The sequence below is a fragment of the Agelaius tricolor genome, unplaced genomic scaffold, assembly GCF_023055355.1.
Source record: "Agelaius tricolor isolate 1412-34295 unplaced genomic scaffold, bAgeTri1.0.p SCAF_7, whole genome shotgun sequence".
Lineage (NCBI taxonomy): Eukaryota > Metazoa > Chordata > Aves > Passeriformes > Icteridae > Agelaius > Agelaius tricolor.
Genome location: NW_027269267.1, coordinates 8,949,395 through 8,964,131, shown reverse-complemented (window position 1 = coordinate 8,964,131; position 14,737 = coordinate 8,949,395). Strand labels below are relative to the sequence as shown.

Below are 14,737 nucleotides of genomic sequence, written 5' to 3'. Positions count from 1 at the left end.
AAGCTCAATCTCAGTTATTTGGCAGGACTATAAAAATGAGAAATAAAGACTTAAGTTGACAAAATCTTTGGGAAGGTAAGAAAAAAACAGAGAAAGATGTACTAGAAATTTTTATAGAATTTTTTGCTACTCATCTGTTTATGAAAACATTTCAGTAATAAAAAATCTTCACATTTTTATCATAAATATTGTGAACTTGTTAAAAAACCCTATAAGTTAATACACGTGCACATGTAAATTGTTTTATTTGTTTAATCTTTTTTATTAAAAATGAAGACATGTAGAAAAGACATTGGAATGGGTTAGTATGTTCCTGCTTTTTGTTGAGCAAAGTATGTGGACAAGATAAATGTACCAGTCCCTGAAACTGCTCAGACATGCAGCATTTTAAAGTCCATTTCATAAACTTCTGTAGTGTTAGATTTGAGGGTAATTCCCATTTTAAAGTAATATTTCTCACTAAATTAGTTCACCTTTAAAAAAGAAATTGTTCTTACAGTAACAATTTCTATGACTGATCTCCCCTTAAAAAAATAATTAAAGTTTATTTAAATTAATGAGGGCACCATCTACTTTATTTCTCCTTTTCCACTTTACTCTTCTCAACAGTATCCAAGTGGAACAGAAACCACATGTGCATTCAGAAAAATAAGAAAATATGTAAATATAATGGAGGAAAAAACCCTCATGTAAGGTTCACTGCAGAACCCAGGAGTAGCCCAAAGAAAAATAAAAGACACAAAAGGATCCTAATTAACTCTGGCAAAGGATGAGCCAAGCATCCAGGTTTTTAGGATGATGATTGTGGTAGCACAGAGGAAGCCCTGTGAATGAATCTGGGCACCTGCCATTCTTAAAAGGACAAAGCATGCAGGTGAACCAACTCCTAGGATTAAATTAATTCTGGACACTTCTGACCTACTGGATAAAATTTAAGCAACTCTGAAACTGGGGAAATTGAAGGAAGAACTGGAAAGCAACCAGCCCCGTTGTCCCACCTTTCACCAGTTCACTGTGTGATCACTGGGGAGTCACTGACCACCAGGGACCAGCAAAGGGACCTCCAGGACAGAAGAATGTGTGCAAATGGGAGGGATAATATGTTCTTGATTTCAGGGAAATTATTTGTCATGTGTATGTTTATTGTGGGAAAATCAATGACTGTGTATGAAAAATACAGTATCTAAACAGGAACTTTTTTCTGTACTCAGCCTGCACAATATTTTGGAGGAGATATCCCCTTGAGCATCAGGCTGAATAAAGAATTCCTGCTTCTTAATGCTACAGTGGTGTTAAGCAGTTTTTATTTGTACTGATTTTTGGCTCCTCCTGTTTCCATCTGAAGAAAAGCCAGTCTGCCTGAGAAAAAAATGAGTATTTACCCCATAAGGATCAGTCTGTCATACTGATGCCACAGTACCTCTGGTTGCATTATTTTCCTGTGAGAAAAGCTTCACTGGAGACTCATTAAGGTGTGGATATTTAGAGAATACAGGATTAGAATCCAAGTGAAACAAGAGTGAGGGTGTCCAGTTTCCACTGGGCCTGATTCAGTAGGAGAGAGGCCCATCAGCTTATGCCAATTTCAGCAGGAGCAAAGATTTTTCAGCACCTCTCAGAAATAAAAGCTTTCTCCCTGTCCCAGCTTGGCAGGATACTTCCATCCTGACACTGTTTCCACTGGGACTACTGCCATGAGTGAAATTAGGCACATACTCAAATAACTTCTTCCATAGTGGCCCACAAGTTAACTTGAAAGTTTTAGTGCTATTTTTGCTATGTCAAAACAGAAACATGTATATTTCTGAGTACCTTAAATATTCTTAACTTGGTTGTTAAACCAAGTAATATATAGAATATTATAATTTTGCAAGAGTGTCATGCTGAAAGTGGTACTCTGTAGACTGAAACAGAAGAAAATTATTTAGCAAAAACCATAAAATGCCTGTATTCAACTTTTCACATTAAAAAAACCCTATATTTTGCTTTAGAACATCAACAGGTAAGGCCACAGAACTCCAGCAAGGTGCTGATAAGCATATCATTTTGAACTGTTAAAATTACCAATAAATACCAAGAAAATCATCTGCCTATTTAAAATTACAGCAATCCAATCAATCAAAAAAAGCAGCCATCAACATCTCGAGTCATAACTGTTTTCAAGTAAAAATTGCACTGTGTGCTTTAAGACTGTCACATTCTCTTATATTACAACAGTTTTACAGCAATGTACATGTATTAACTTTCATCCTTCTGTCCTGGTTAGTCACAGTTTCACTAGAATTCTCCAGTGTATGGTTCTGATTTTCATCCTTATTGCTTTCACCAGTTAAATCTTCCTTTTCCTTTTCTTCACTCTGCAATGGCTTTTCAGAGCTGTCTTCCTTTCTGCTACATACATTCTTCTGGCTCATCAGTGGCTTTCGCTTAAACAGGGAAAACTGGAGTGAAAAAAACAGGAAAATGATATGACTGAAACAGTTAGCAGTGAAATTCAAGATTAAAAAAGCACAAATCCCTTTGTATATACCACAGTTAAATGAGGTTGGCAGATTTCTCCTTGGTAAATTTTTTTTTTTCCAAAACAAAATCACTAAAAAATATCGAGAAACATTTGCAATATTTAAAATGTGTTAAAATAGCACATGGGAATCAGAAAAGTTAAACTGATTGCATTTTGTCAAATTACACATTGTACAGTTTGTACAAAATGCTGTGAGTGGTGCATTTATTTGAGTTTCTTTCAAATAAGAGCCTGAGGCAAGGACTAAACATGAAGCCCCAGAACAGAAAGTGCTTACTATGCTGCTGATAAACATACTGCCATAAATTACAGTGCTTGAGCTCAGTGAGACCACCCTGGTGCCAAAGTTAGCTACTGCTTAGGGCCTTTGGTCAACAGGAACCTCAGCAGCCTCTGCAGGAGCCTCTGGACCTACAACCTGTAAGAAATCCTATATCAGGTACTCCTCAACATGCTCATGCACCTATATAGAGAGACATATTTGATGACAAAATTAGGATGTTGCAAATAGATGCAGGGTAATGAGCTCAGCTGCTGCTTTCAGAGACAAATAGGAGGGGAAATCTTTTTAGATAACATCCTGTAGGAATCAAGTCCTAAGTTTTCACCTCACCAGTTCATGATGTGATGAACAATCTCTCTCTCAGGGACGTGCCATCCATTAAGAGGTCATAATGGGCTTTAACTCATTTCTATTATTTGAACAATTTAAAGTTATTCTATCAAAAAATAAAATCAAGTCTTAAACAGAAGGAATAGGTTGCTCAGCAATTTAATTATCTTTGCAGATCATATAAGTTGAGGTATTTGCTTTGGTAACTGCCTACTGGCTTCTTGGTCACTGGCAAAGCTAGAAAGAAACATCAGGCCACAAACCTTTTTTCTCCCCACTCCAGTTTTTTGGTCATCAGTGTTCTCTGAAGAACTGTTCACAGCATGATTGTCAGTGTTTTCCTTCTCTACAATAATATAAATGTTTATATTAAATTTCTTCTGATTCATGGAAATCAGAAAAATATCACAGAAAAGCAGAAAAAATTACTCTTCAGATTATTTTTGAAGTAGAGGTCACTAAATAAAACTGAAAAAACAATCAGAATATTCAGTAAAACTTGATGCCCAACCTGAAAAGACTATTTTTATTTTTTAATCTCTCCATATAATGTCCTGATATTACTCTCCAGATGCTCTATATTTAAGAACAGAACACTTATGGCAGTGACAATATAGAAAATATTTTTACTTGACACACACAGTTTCCTCTTGCTGACAGGAGACAATGTCTTGCACACTTATTTGCAAGTATATTCTAATTTGGCGAAGCTGATTTTAGGACAGGAGTTACAGTTCAGCATGAATTTTATTCCATAGAAACAATTCTGGGAAAGGAAAACTTTCCATCTCAGTTGATGTTACTGTGTTTAAATTTTCCTATATTCCCTGTATGAATCATATACATTTCAAACTTAATACCAAAACTTCCAGATCACTGAATAATGGAAAAATATTTAGCATCCCTTCTGTACAAGCTATTTCCATTATAATATTGAAAATAAATGGCATAGCTTCTTCATTATAAAGGCTGTGGTCTGTTTTATACCACACTTGTTATTTTCTTTCAAGAGAACCATTCTAGATTATTCCAAATTTCTAAAATAAAAAAAGTCCTATACATATAGGGTACCCAATTTCATGTTCCCCAGCTTTTATAAAGGAGTATTCAGTTCCCATAAACTGTCATCAAAACTGCAAGGAGCTTCTAGACTTACATCTTCACATCCTGAACAGGGTTCAGCAATCTCACCTAAATCTCACATCTCACCTAAAATAATCTCTCTGTGAATAGAATGAGGAAATGTCAGCTGAAAAAGATGGGGAAGAATTCTGAGCAGCTTCTTGATTGAATTGAGGCACAGGGCACCTAAATAAGTTGCCTGAGAGACAATAAAATTCCCATGACACTGGCACTGCACAGAGAAAGAGACAGAGAAGAGAAAGTCCTTGTGGACTTCCTGCAACATATGACTGGGAAAAGTATTTATTTCTTTCAAATAATTAACAGTTAATAATGGGGGTTTGCCCCTCAAATTTCATTACCTCTCAAGAACTGCTTTGCCAACTATGAAGAAGAACTGTGTTGTCCAGTATTTTTATAATATTGTTTAGAAAACTTGTATCTGTCTTTAGAATGTACAATTCTTGGGAATTGTATTCTTACCCTGCTGAACGATGGTCTCTTTCTGAGTAGTCTCCTCTGTCTATAGACCAAAAAAAAAAAAAAACAAACAACTCTTTCAAAATTGTTAAAAAAAAAAAAAAAAAGTTTAACTATTAACACCTATATGTGTTTCTTCCTCTACCAAAACCACCCCAAACAACAACTTTGCATTTAAAGCATAGGTACACATGTATCAAACTTAAGTTAGTTACAGAACCAAGTTCTTTCAGAGACCAGTAACTTAATAGGAGTAAATGCCTTTACCTCCCCAGTTTCCACAGTGCTACTACTACTGCTTGTCTCTCCCTCTGGTGATTTACGATCCTTTTCTTTTTCATTTTTTTCCACTTTTTCCTCTTTTTTCTCTGTTCCTTCTTTTTTTTCACCTCCTTCTGTTTCTTCTTTTCCTTCTACTTCTTCTACTTCTTCTACTTCTTCTACTTCTTCTACTTCTTCTATTTCTTCTATTTCTTCTTCTTCCTCCTCATCATCTATTTCTTCATCTCCATACAAGTTTTGTTCCTTGGACAAAATTGTCAAAACATAATTTTGAAACTCAGTGTGTACAATGATCATGATCCTTATCCCACACAAGTTCATCACATATCAGAATTTGACTAAGAACAAGAAAACTTAAAAGGGAATGTTCTAAGGAGATAGAATAAGAACAGACACAGGAGACCTCAATCAAAGTTTGCTAATTTTAATCTGTTTTTAATAAACTGACCTCCAGGGAACATTAGGAGTGCAGCTGACTTATGTTTTGCCAACATGTGCCTCCTTAAAGAAAAAGCAATGAAAATAACTTTTTTTTGGAAAGAAAATATTTCTTTTAAATGTTTTAAATGAGCATAATGGACACAAGCAGTAGTAATTCCAATACCGAAAAAAAATTCCAAACCTATTTCTCAAGAAAATTAATGAAGAAATGCCAGATACAAAGCTTCGATTCGTGTGATTCAATACAGACATTATAATTTGAATTTAAGTTCTTTTTAGCCCAAGATAAAATTTCAATATAGTAAAAATAAAATGGCCAAGGGCATTGTAAAATAAATATTTAAGAGCACGAATGCTATTTCTGTAAAATGTGTAGAAAAATGAATCAATTATATCCTTCTTACTCCCTTCAATCAGATTGTCATTATTATGCCTGTATGTACTTATAACAGCATAACATGCAATATTTAAATAAGAAGCATTCTCCTTCCCATTGCAGAAATATAAGGGCCTAAACCAAGGGTTTCCAAGGTAATCTCAAGTGAAGGCACATCACTGCCCAGAGGAGAACATTTGTGTTCCACTGCAGCCAAGGTCACCTTGGGAAGTATCTGTTCACCCTTTTGGAAATGTGGCAAAGAGTCTTACATTGAACCCCTTCCTACAGGTGGTTCCAAATGTTGTCTCCTATCTGTTGTTAATGTTTTCCATATTCTCTCTTACTTCTTTGGATTTTTGCCTGTTGTCTGCCCAGCTGCTCTCATGCTCATTAGAAGGTAACTTGCTGGTGAGGAGGAAATCACCAGTGAAGTTTGAACACAGAGACCTTTGGTGGAACTCCTTGGCTAAGCCCAACTCACATATCCCAGGAATCTGAGACATCCTTGACTTATGGAGACCTGCATCATTCTGGAGCCCAGCTCACAGCCTACAGCACCAAAAATCACACTAGATGAATTTATTTGAGCCATGCTCTTCATCCAAAATAAAAAACGTAGAGGAGAGAGACACTCCTTTTACTCCAAGGAAGCCCCCTGTTTAACTGAAGAGCTTCCCAGAGTGACCCCATTTCCATTTACTGCAGCTTTTCACAGGTGTCTCTGGCTGTCACCTCATCTGGTACTCCTAAAATAGCACATTTTACATAACTCTGATAGCACAGTTCTGTTACTGTTATTTCTGCTTGCCTATTTACAGGCATGTTTTGGAGATTTTACCAATGGTAGGGAATGATCTGAGAATGTCATACTACAGATATACTTTTACCTTAAAGGATGAATCATCTGACCATTCAAACTTTTACCTGAAGAATTTAATAATCTAATAACCTAGGCTACTAAATAAAGTACATCTGTATATGTGTATATATATATATATATATATATATATATATATATATATATATATATAATTTACATATATTATATATACCTATAATCTCTTCATTATTCTCTTTCATCATGCTTTAGGGGGTTTATTTTTTTATTTCACTCTAAATTCCTTTTTCATGGAAAGGTAACACTGAAAGAATACCTTCAATACCTCTAAAGTTGAGACAGAGAGAAGCTGTCTAGGCCAAGGTCATGCACAGAAAGTCAAAAGCAGTAGAGAGCATACAAGTGAAATATTTCAAACTGGTTTCATTTCAACTGGTTTATTTTTTTATTTCACTCTAAATTCCTTTTTCATGGAAAGGTAACACTGAAAGAATACCTTCAATACCTCTAAAGTTGAGACAGAGAGAAGCTGTCTAGGCCAAGGTCATGCACAGAAAGTCAAAAGCAGTAGAGAGCATACAAGTGAAATATTTCAAACTGGTTTCATTTAGGCTTTAGGTTCCAGTTTCTTCAAGGACAAAACCGTGGTTGTTACTATGAAACAGCCTTAAACATTTTGTACCTATAGTATAATAAATCAGCACAGCAGAACAGCAATCTAGAAAATATAACCTTGCACATTTAACACAATACGCATATTTTTGTAGAGCTGTCTTTGCTGATTTATTGTCATGCATTTATTCTGGTTTTCCTGTAAATCCAGACCTTCATAACTAGACATTCTTAAACATAAATTTGCTGTTTCCAAGCTTTTGGGGACAAATGACTTTACTTGCACTGGTTCTGGCAAAAGTATTGCTTTAGTGGGTATAACTCAGGGTGTATAACTGTCTTCTGCTAAAATGCTGGCTGGCTTTTCTTTGGGCAGGTTAATACAGAATAAAGACATTTCTTTTCAAAATGCTCTACAAAAATGTGGTCCTATGTCCACAGGAGAGAGGGGAAAAAACTTCCCTCTGTCTGTACTGTTGTCTCAGCTGGTGCCATGCTCTGGCTAAAAGTCTCACTGAAGACTGAGACACATCTCATGGTAGACCTTGCTCAAACAACAGCTGCCAGCTAGGTTTCTCTCTATTTCTGTAATTGTTTCATTGTGGACCCCTCCTGCTTAGTTTATGGAAACAGCTCTGGCAGATGGGCTGCTCATAATTAGCATTTCAGAAGGGAAGGCTTATGGTATCTTTCCACATCTCCTCAAGAAGTCAAAATAATGTTTGCCATGATCATTTTATATTTTTAGAGAAGAAAATCTCAAAATCTCCCACTGATGGGACAAATTTAGTTGCAGATCTTTTTAAAATCTGGTGAAAACTCAGTGATGAAGAGAAAGCTGTAATTACTGTGTGTACCATTTGAAGTGGAGAGTTCTAGGAACCTCTGGTTTACAGAGATGTTTCTGTTTCCAGTTGCCTTGGAAACTGTTCAAAGTCCACAGAGAAGGTTATTCAAGAGAGTTGAGAATGAGGTAGGTAGCTACATGTCTGTTGCTGTGTGGTGCTCTGCCAAGCAGCAATAAACCAGCAATTGCTTAGCAGAGTTTTTAATCATTTAAGGAACAGATTTCTCCATTACCTGCCCAGCTCATTAGCTTGACATGCCCAAAAGCATTCTCATGGCCCTTTCACATGTCTACAGGATAAATGAATGATATAAATACCAAACAGGATTTTCCCTATGAAGAAGAAGACTCTGAGTAGATGGGTATTAGGTCCAAGGAGGTTGGGCAATGGTCATGCTTCATATGGGCCTGCACTTTCTGGAGCACTAGTAAAGACAAATACAAAACACATTCTACAGACTATCTTCTTGCTTTGATGCAGGATTGAAGAGGAATAGGTAGAGGAATCATACCATATGCTAGCTGTCATTCTGCTCTCCAAAAACCTAGTGCACATCCACATCACTCGTGAACTCTCCATGCTGGTAAAATGCACTGGGTTAACATTTTACTAAAACAGCACTTAAAGTAACACCACCAACCCTGATCTTAAGTACAGATGAGTGAAAAATAACCCAAAACCAAAAAGCTCAGTTTACCTTTTGTGGGTAGAGGTATATGGATGGGTAGCCATGTAACATTTTCTTGATACTGATCAGGGTGTCAAGGCATCTGATGTGAAGTGACTGGAAATACTGCCTGACAGAACTGCTGGAAAAACTAAGATTCATGCTGTGTTGTTTCTTATTAAGCAGCTCCAGAGACAGCTTAACACCTTAAAGTCCACACAGTGTTAGCCACTTGTCATCAGATATTTGAACTGGCTTTCATTTTGTAGCTATTAATATAGAGGAGTTATTAGCTCAGCTACTCTAAGCCTTAGAGAAATATCCCTTACTTTAATGATATTAAAGAAAGCTGTCAAAAGACTGACAAAATTCAAAGACATGAGTACTCCAATGAGAGATTTAGCAGATTTTCCTTCCACTTACAAGCAATAAGGAGCCAAACTAAGCTTTCATTATATATTGTCACAGAGACAAACAGAAAAGCTCAGCTAAACACACTTAGAAGAATTTCCTGCAAAAAGCTGAGCCTGTCACCATAACTTGTCTAAAGCTAACACCTAGGTTTCTACTAGGTTACATTGGTTTCCCAATTACACAATTTTATGTTAAGAGCACTTAACATGGATTACCTGATACTTATAACACTCCCTTATGCTGCTGCTATATGAGTGTCCTGGAAAATGAAGGCAATGCTGCACTTGTAATTTCAGGCACACTGTGCAGTGAAACCACTGGAAACCAGTTTTCTGTCAGATGGGAGTTTCCACTGTTAAATGTCAAAAACTGAACTATAAAGATAGTTGTGCTTTAAATATGATGGAAGAAAACATACTGAAGTAGCAGTTGCCCTGTAGTGATACACTGATTACCCTGGACATGTGGTGACTAATTACCACAACAGTGCCCTCCAACAGGATGGCATCACCCTGGGATAAAAGATGTTGGTAGAGACTGACTGAACAGGTTCATTTTCCATTAAGTTTTTTCAGCCCACGCTTTGCTACCCAACATATTTTAGTTGCTAAAAGCTGAACACAACAATCTACAGGTGTCTCCACAGACCTGTGCACTTCTGTCACAGGCTGGCAGTGCACATACTTTGCATTAAGAGGATTAATCTGATTACATTCATTAACCAAGGCTTTAGGTGCCATCCTGAGACTGCACACTGGCATTGATTACACAGAGTAGCCAGTAATTTTTGAGGGCATTGTCTTAAGGATTATTTCAGTTGGCTTTGGTGTTATTATTCTGTGGTTTGCCAGGTTGCTGCTGTAGGTGTACCTGGAGAAAGATGTATCTCTGCATTCTTCTGTGAATAAAAATAACTACTTACCAATGTATAAAATTCTAATTTAAAACTACATTCTGAAGAAGTACTTGTACTTTCAGTTTTTCACTAGACATTTAAATAGTTATCTAAAGTTTTATGTTCCCAGCAACTCAAAAGATATTTTTTGTTTATTCTCCAAGATAAATCAACATCTGAAATAGCTCAGATGTACTACAACTTTCATATACAAAACAGTTACCTTCTCATAAAAGTTTTATTTCTTTGGACAACAAACAGAAAATATAAATTTCCAAGCAAAAAGGGGGAAAAAACCTGCTACAGAACTAGAAAGAATTTTTAAGGTGTTTTGTGAAAACCATAAAACAAGTTAGAGACGTTTATATCAAGTATAATATCTTATGAAGTATTTTACACAGTAACATAAATACCCTCTAATATTCAGTCACTCAGAAACAGCATACCAAAATAAATCCTGGGTACTTGAACAAAACAGGAGAAATATAATGAGCAACTCCAGAATATGTTGGTGTTTTCTGAAAAACTTACTGTGTCTCTGGAAGATATTATGCTGTATAAAAATGAATTCTTAATGCTAACAGACACAGAGAAATAAATTGGGAATAGTGGCCCACACTTGGATGCAGATTGTGCATATTTTCCAAATCCTTATAGAAAATTTATAGTGTCTGGAGTTTGTCATGCAGCTCCCACATATTTGCAAGTGATTGAGTACAGTCACTTCTGCTTTTATTGTGCACATAGCTCAGATACTGCATGTCTCTCCCAAATCCTCTACTTCTCATTAAAATCCTGCTGTAATCATGCTGGTTTTTCTTCTGTGCTTTGATAAAAAATACTGGTAAAGGCAAATTTTTGCCAAAGCACCAAAGCAGGCAGGAAGGTTTTTAGAGATTCTCTGACTTGGTACATTCCTAAAAGAGCTGGTCCATGAGTCACTGCTAAAACCTCCCCAGACTGCAAGACTGGGTCTCAGGGAATTGCCTCCACTTCAAAATTCTCTGATGTAAAAGTGGTAATTTTTACACAACCATCACTAATCTTTAAGCCCATTCTCATGTCATAGATTTTTCAAGGCACACCCAGTAATGCAAGTGCCACCAGCTTCCCCATGGAATTGTTCTGCACATCCTGCCAGCACTTGTGGAAGTTCTTCCTCAGCCACTGCAAGGCTGGCTTTAAAGCACAGCTTGACTTCTTTCTGTACCCTTGATACAGGACAGTTCAGGTTTGCTTTGTCCTTTTTCTCCACACAGATGATAATGAAGTGCCTTGTAAAGGAGGTTAAATTTTGCAGCAGTTCTGCTGCTGTGTTTCTAATTATGAAAGTAGTTTTGTGCCTTGGATAGATGCTGGATTGAATGAAAGTGAAGTATTTTATACTTCCTGTAAGAAAGCCAGGCTCTGCCAGGGTGGCTCACAAGCTCCTTTTAGGTTGGTATTTATTGCTCACTTTCCAGTCAAACAGCACAGGCTCCTGTACTGACAATAGCACACGGGGGGGTTGAACATTACTCTTCAATATTACTGTGATCTATATCCTCACAAAAGAGGTGCAGATAAAGGCTTTGTTTAATATAAAATTCTTCTTAGAGCCACCTTTGTTTCTCTCTCTCACACTCTCCATATGACAGCACAAATACTTTATATTTCACACAAACCACAAATGAGACTGTGTGAAAGGTGAGCCAATCATGACAAATTATAAAGCTCTAAATCCACACCATTGAACCCAGGATACTCCAGCAGACAGCCCTGCAACCCACCACAGACCAAGAGTCATTTCTGACTCTTCAATGCTGGAGAAATAACAAAACCAGAATGGTAAATATTTTTACACCAGACATTTCAGGGCCCTGGTAAGGATTATTTTTGTAACTAAGCATGGGGGTTTGAGATAACAGTATTAATATTTGTTTAAATTAATATAACATAGGTTGACAAGCAAAAAAGCAATGAGCACTATCATAAATCCTCAAAAAAAGAGAGCGATCAAGTGTACTCGCTTCTTCTTTTGGCAATAGAAAAATAAAACTTCTGTTGCTGTCTGCACTGCAATTTTCTGATTCCCAAGCTGTCTCTCCAAAATCCTTTCAATATCCTTTCAATCCTCTTCTGTCTCCATTAAAACATAAATAAGTGTATAAGAATGTTACAGCTCAGTGAGTGACTTTGGATCCCAAACATGCTCAGAACTTTACCGAGCACAATACCATGGGTTTGCCATTTCTGCAAGCAAAGAATTTCCTCAGTTGCTCATAGAATGTCACAGTACTAAATACTGTCACTTCCACAATTAGATGAAAGATTGCCCTTTCACATTTACTTTGCCCTTTTTAGGTCTTTTTACAGATCCTTAATGTTATATGACAGATAGGATCTAAAAGGTAGTGTCATCCCGGGAGAAAACAAGCTAAAATTTATATTAAAAGATACGAAATGGTAAGGAAAAACTAGGAGGGGAAAAAAAGGTAAAAGCAATGAAAATAAAAACTAGATGTCCTTTCAGCATAATTCTGAAAAGCCCTGTTCTAAAGACTATCCATGTGGTCATCCCGATAAGAAACTGGAACAAAAAATAATGAGTGAAACCTAGACATTTTTTTGCAGCTTGGAGAAGGACATTTTTGTTATTCAGCATCAATTATGCAAAGAGATTTACTATCTGAATAAATGGTTTGATATGTTCAGCTATAATGGAAAAACTTATCTGCTGAAATTTTGCAGGCACAAGAGAAGAGCTGCGCTACAGAATATCCCAAGGTCACCCAGAACACCCTCACCTCTAGGCAGAGCTGTGAGGCAGCAGCAGACCTGCACCCCACCCTCTGAAAGTGCCAGAGGTGTTTGTATTGCACACCCACTGTAAAAGGCAGCATCTGTCATTCTGGGAATCTCTGTGAGACTGTGCAGGGGATTAAAATTTCTGGGATGAGCTGCAGGGGATGCCTAGAAATTTGCATGTGCTTATTAACACTTTGAGGATGTCCAGTGTTGCTGCTCTTGAATTAAACATGTAGGTGGTTGATGGCTGGTTAGCTGTAATTACTAAATCAATAAACCATTTATGCTTGACCTAAACCACAGAACTGAACACTTTTTCTATGTGATAATCATTAGGGAATAAATAACGAAGAGGGAATAAGTGCTCTTTTTTCTAGCACAAGAATACAAAGACATCAAATGATGCAAATAAAAAAGAGGAGTTACTTCTCCAAACAATGAATAAAGAAATCTAATTTTTCAAAACATACTAAACAGATTAAAAAATGATTGAAAGAAAATAATGTGAAGAAAATAGATGTTGAATGTAATACATGTACCTGCTGAACTACAAATTATTGAAAATGCTGAATATATTCTTTATACTGAATGATTACAGGGGAAATGTAACACTACACCTTTGTGCTACTCTAATATTCTAATTTATTTTTTTCCCAGGCACTCACCAGCAGCCACTGGTAGAAAAGAGATGGAGAGATCTTTGGCCTAGGCAATTGTCTGTTGTTTTCTCTCTCTAATGCAGGATTTCTTTTCTCTATTAAAAACTAACTAAGGACTTTTTCTGCCATGTTTCTTCAGTACTGCATATGAATCTCTTTGTATGCCATAATAAATACCAAGGATATACTGAATTTTCACAAAACCACAAGTAGCAAACTTCATAAACCAGAATGAGTCAAACTAAATAAAGTTCCACTCATTATGCTAATGGAGTTCCAAAGTCCTCTGAAGGCCCAGAAATGCTGGCAGAGAGAACAATTTATGTAATGAGCCTGTGGAACACCCTTAGAAGTGCTGGAGTAAAGTTCTGCTTTTCCCCCACCACAGGAATGATCCACAAAACTACATAAAATCAGTTCTCAAATCAATGAATTTTAATCTAGACAAAACAAAGAAGAGGAGATGACCATAAGCTGGCTTCCTTCACTTTCTTGGAAAGCTTTCTGCTATCAGCATATGTTAAGAGAGAAACAACAAATAGTCCTCATTTTCCTAAGAATTCACATTAAATGCTGCAACCAAACAGTAAATGAAGGGCCATTCCTATGTGGAATTGGAAATCACTTGCTTTAAATTGCTCTCCTTTTTTTCTCTTTCTCTCTCTAGGAAATGTTTTTCACTAGAAAAAAGTGTTGTTTTTCACAGCCCAGTTTTCTTCCAACGATGAATTCTGGAACCACAAAGAAGTAGATGTCATATCCAGAAAACACAGTTTTAGACCCATAAAAATACTTTTCAATACTACTAAACTTTCTAAATTTCATCACAGCAACATCCTAAAGTTTCCTAAGAAAGATAAAATAACACATCACAGCTCCACTTAGTTTCAAGGGCAAGTGTTTTCAGAGGAGTTCAGTGATAGCACAGCACACAGGCTAAATAGCCAATGACTCATTGGTAGAGAGAGCTTGGGAAGGGCATTTAACTGATAAAATATTCTCTAACAGAGTATGAGGATACTTACCCTGCTCCAAAGACACATGCTGATGTCAAGACAATATGTTCCAGAGAAATCCAAAGTTTGAAACAAATGTCACAGGGACAAAATACAGCCACTGGGGTAACTTCTTGCTGTAGTTAGGCACAGCACATGACTGAAGGGATCTTACCTTCAA

At 36.6% G+C, this 14,737-nt stretch overlaps 1 protein-coding gene across 1 annotated transcript; it reads right to left on the bottom strand.

Moving 5' to 3' along the window:
• Positions 1-238: 238 nt before the first annotated feature.
• On the bottom strand, positions 239-14,709 carry LOC139591585 (X-linked retinitis pigmentosa GTPase regulator-like). Its single transcript, XM_071430314.1, has 4 exons — positions 5,007-14,709; positions 4,743-4,782; positions 3,401-3,483; positions 239-2,441 (listed from the first exon to the last, which is right to left on the bottom strand). Exons 1-4 carry the CDS (start codon positions 5,340-5,342, stop codon positions 2,220-2,222), a joined length of 681 nt encoding a protein of 226 aa, XP_071286415.1. The 5' UTR covers positions 5,343-14,709; the 3' UTR covers positions 239-2,219.
• Between the last annotated feature and the right edge of the window lie 28 nt (positions 14,710-14,737).

Excerpts from the sequence above, each read along its gene's own strand:
- LOC139591585 (XM_071430314.1), bottom strand. The coding sequence starts at position 5,342 with ATGAACTTGTGTGGGATAAGGATCATGATCATTGTACACACTGAGTTT. Across the intron at positions 4,783-5,006 it reads GCACTGTGGAAACTGGGGAG|ACAGAGGAGACTACTCAGAA; the intron begins GTAAAGGCATTT and ends TTTGGTCTATAG. Across the intron at positions 3,484-4,742 it reads AGAGACCATCGTTCAGCAGG|AGAAGGAAAACACTGACAAT; the intron begins GTAAGAATACAA and ends ATATTATTGTAG.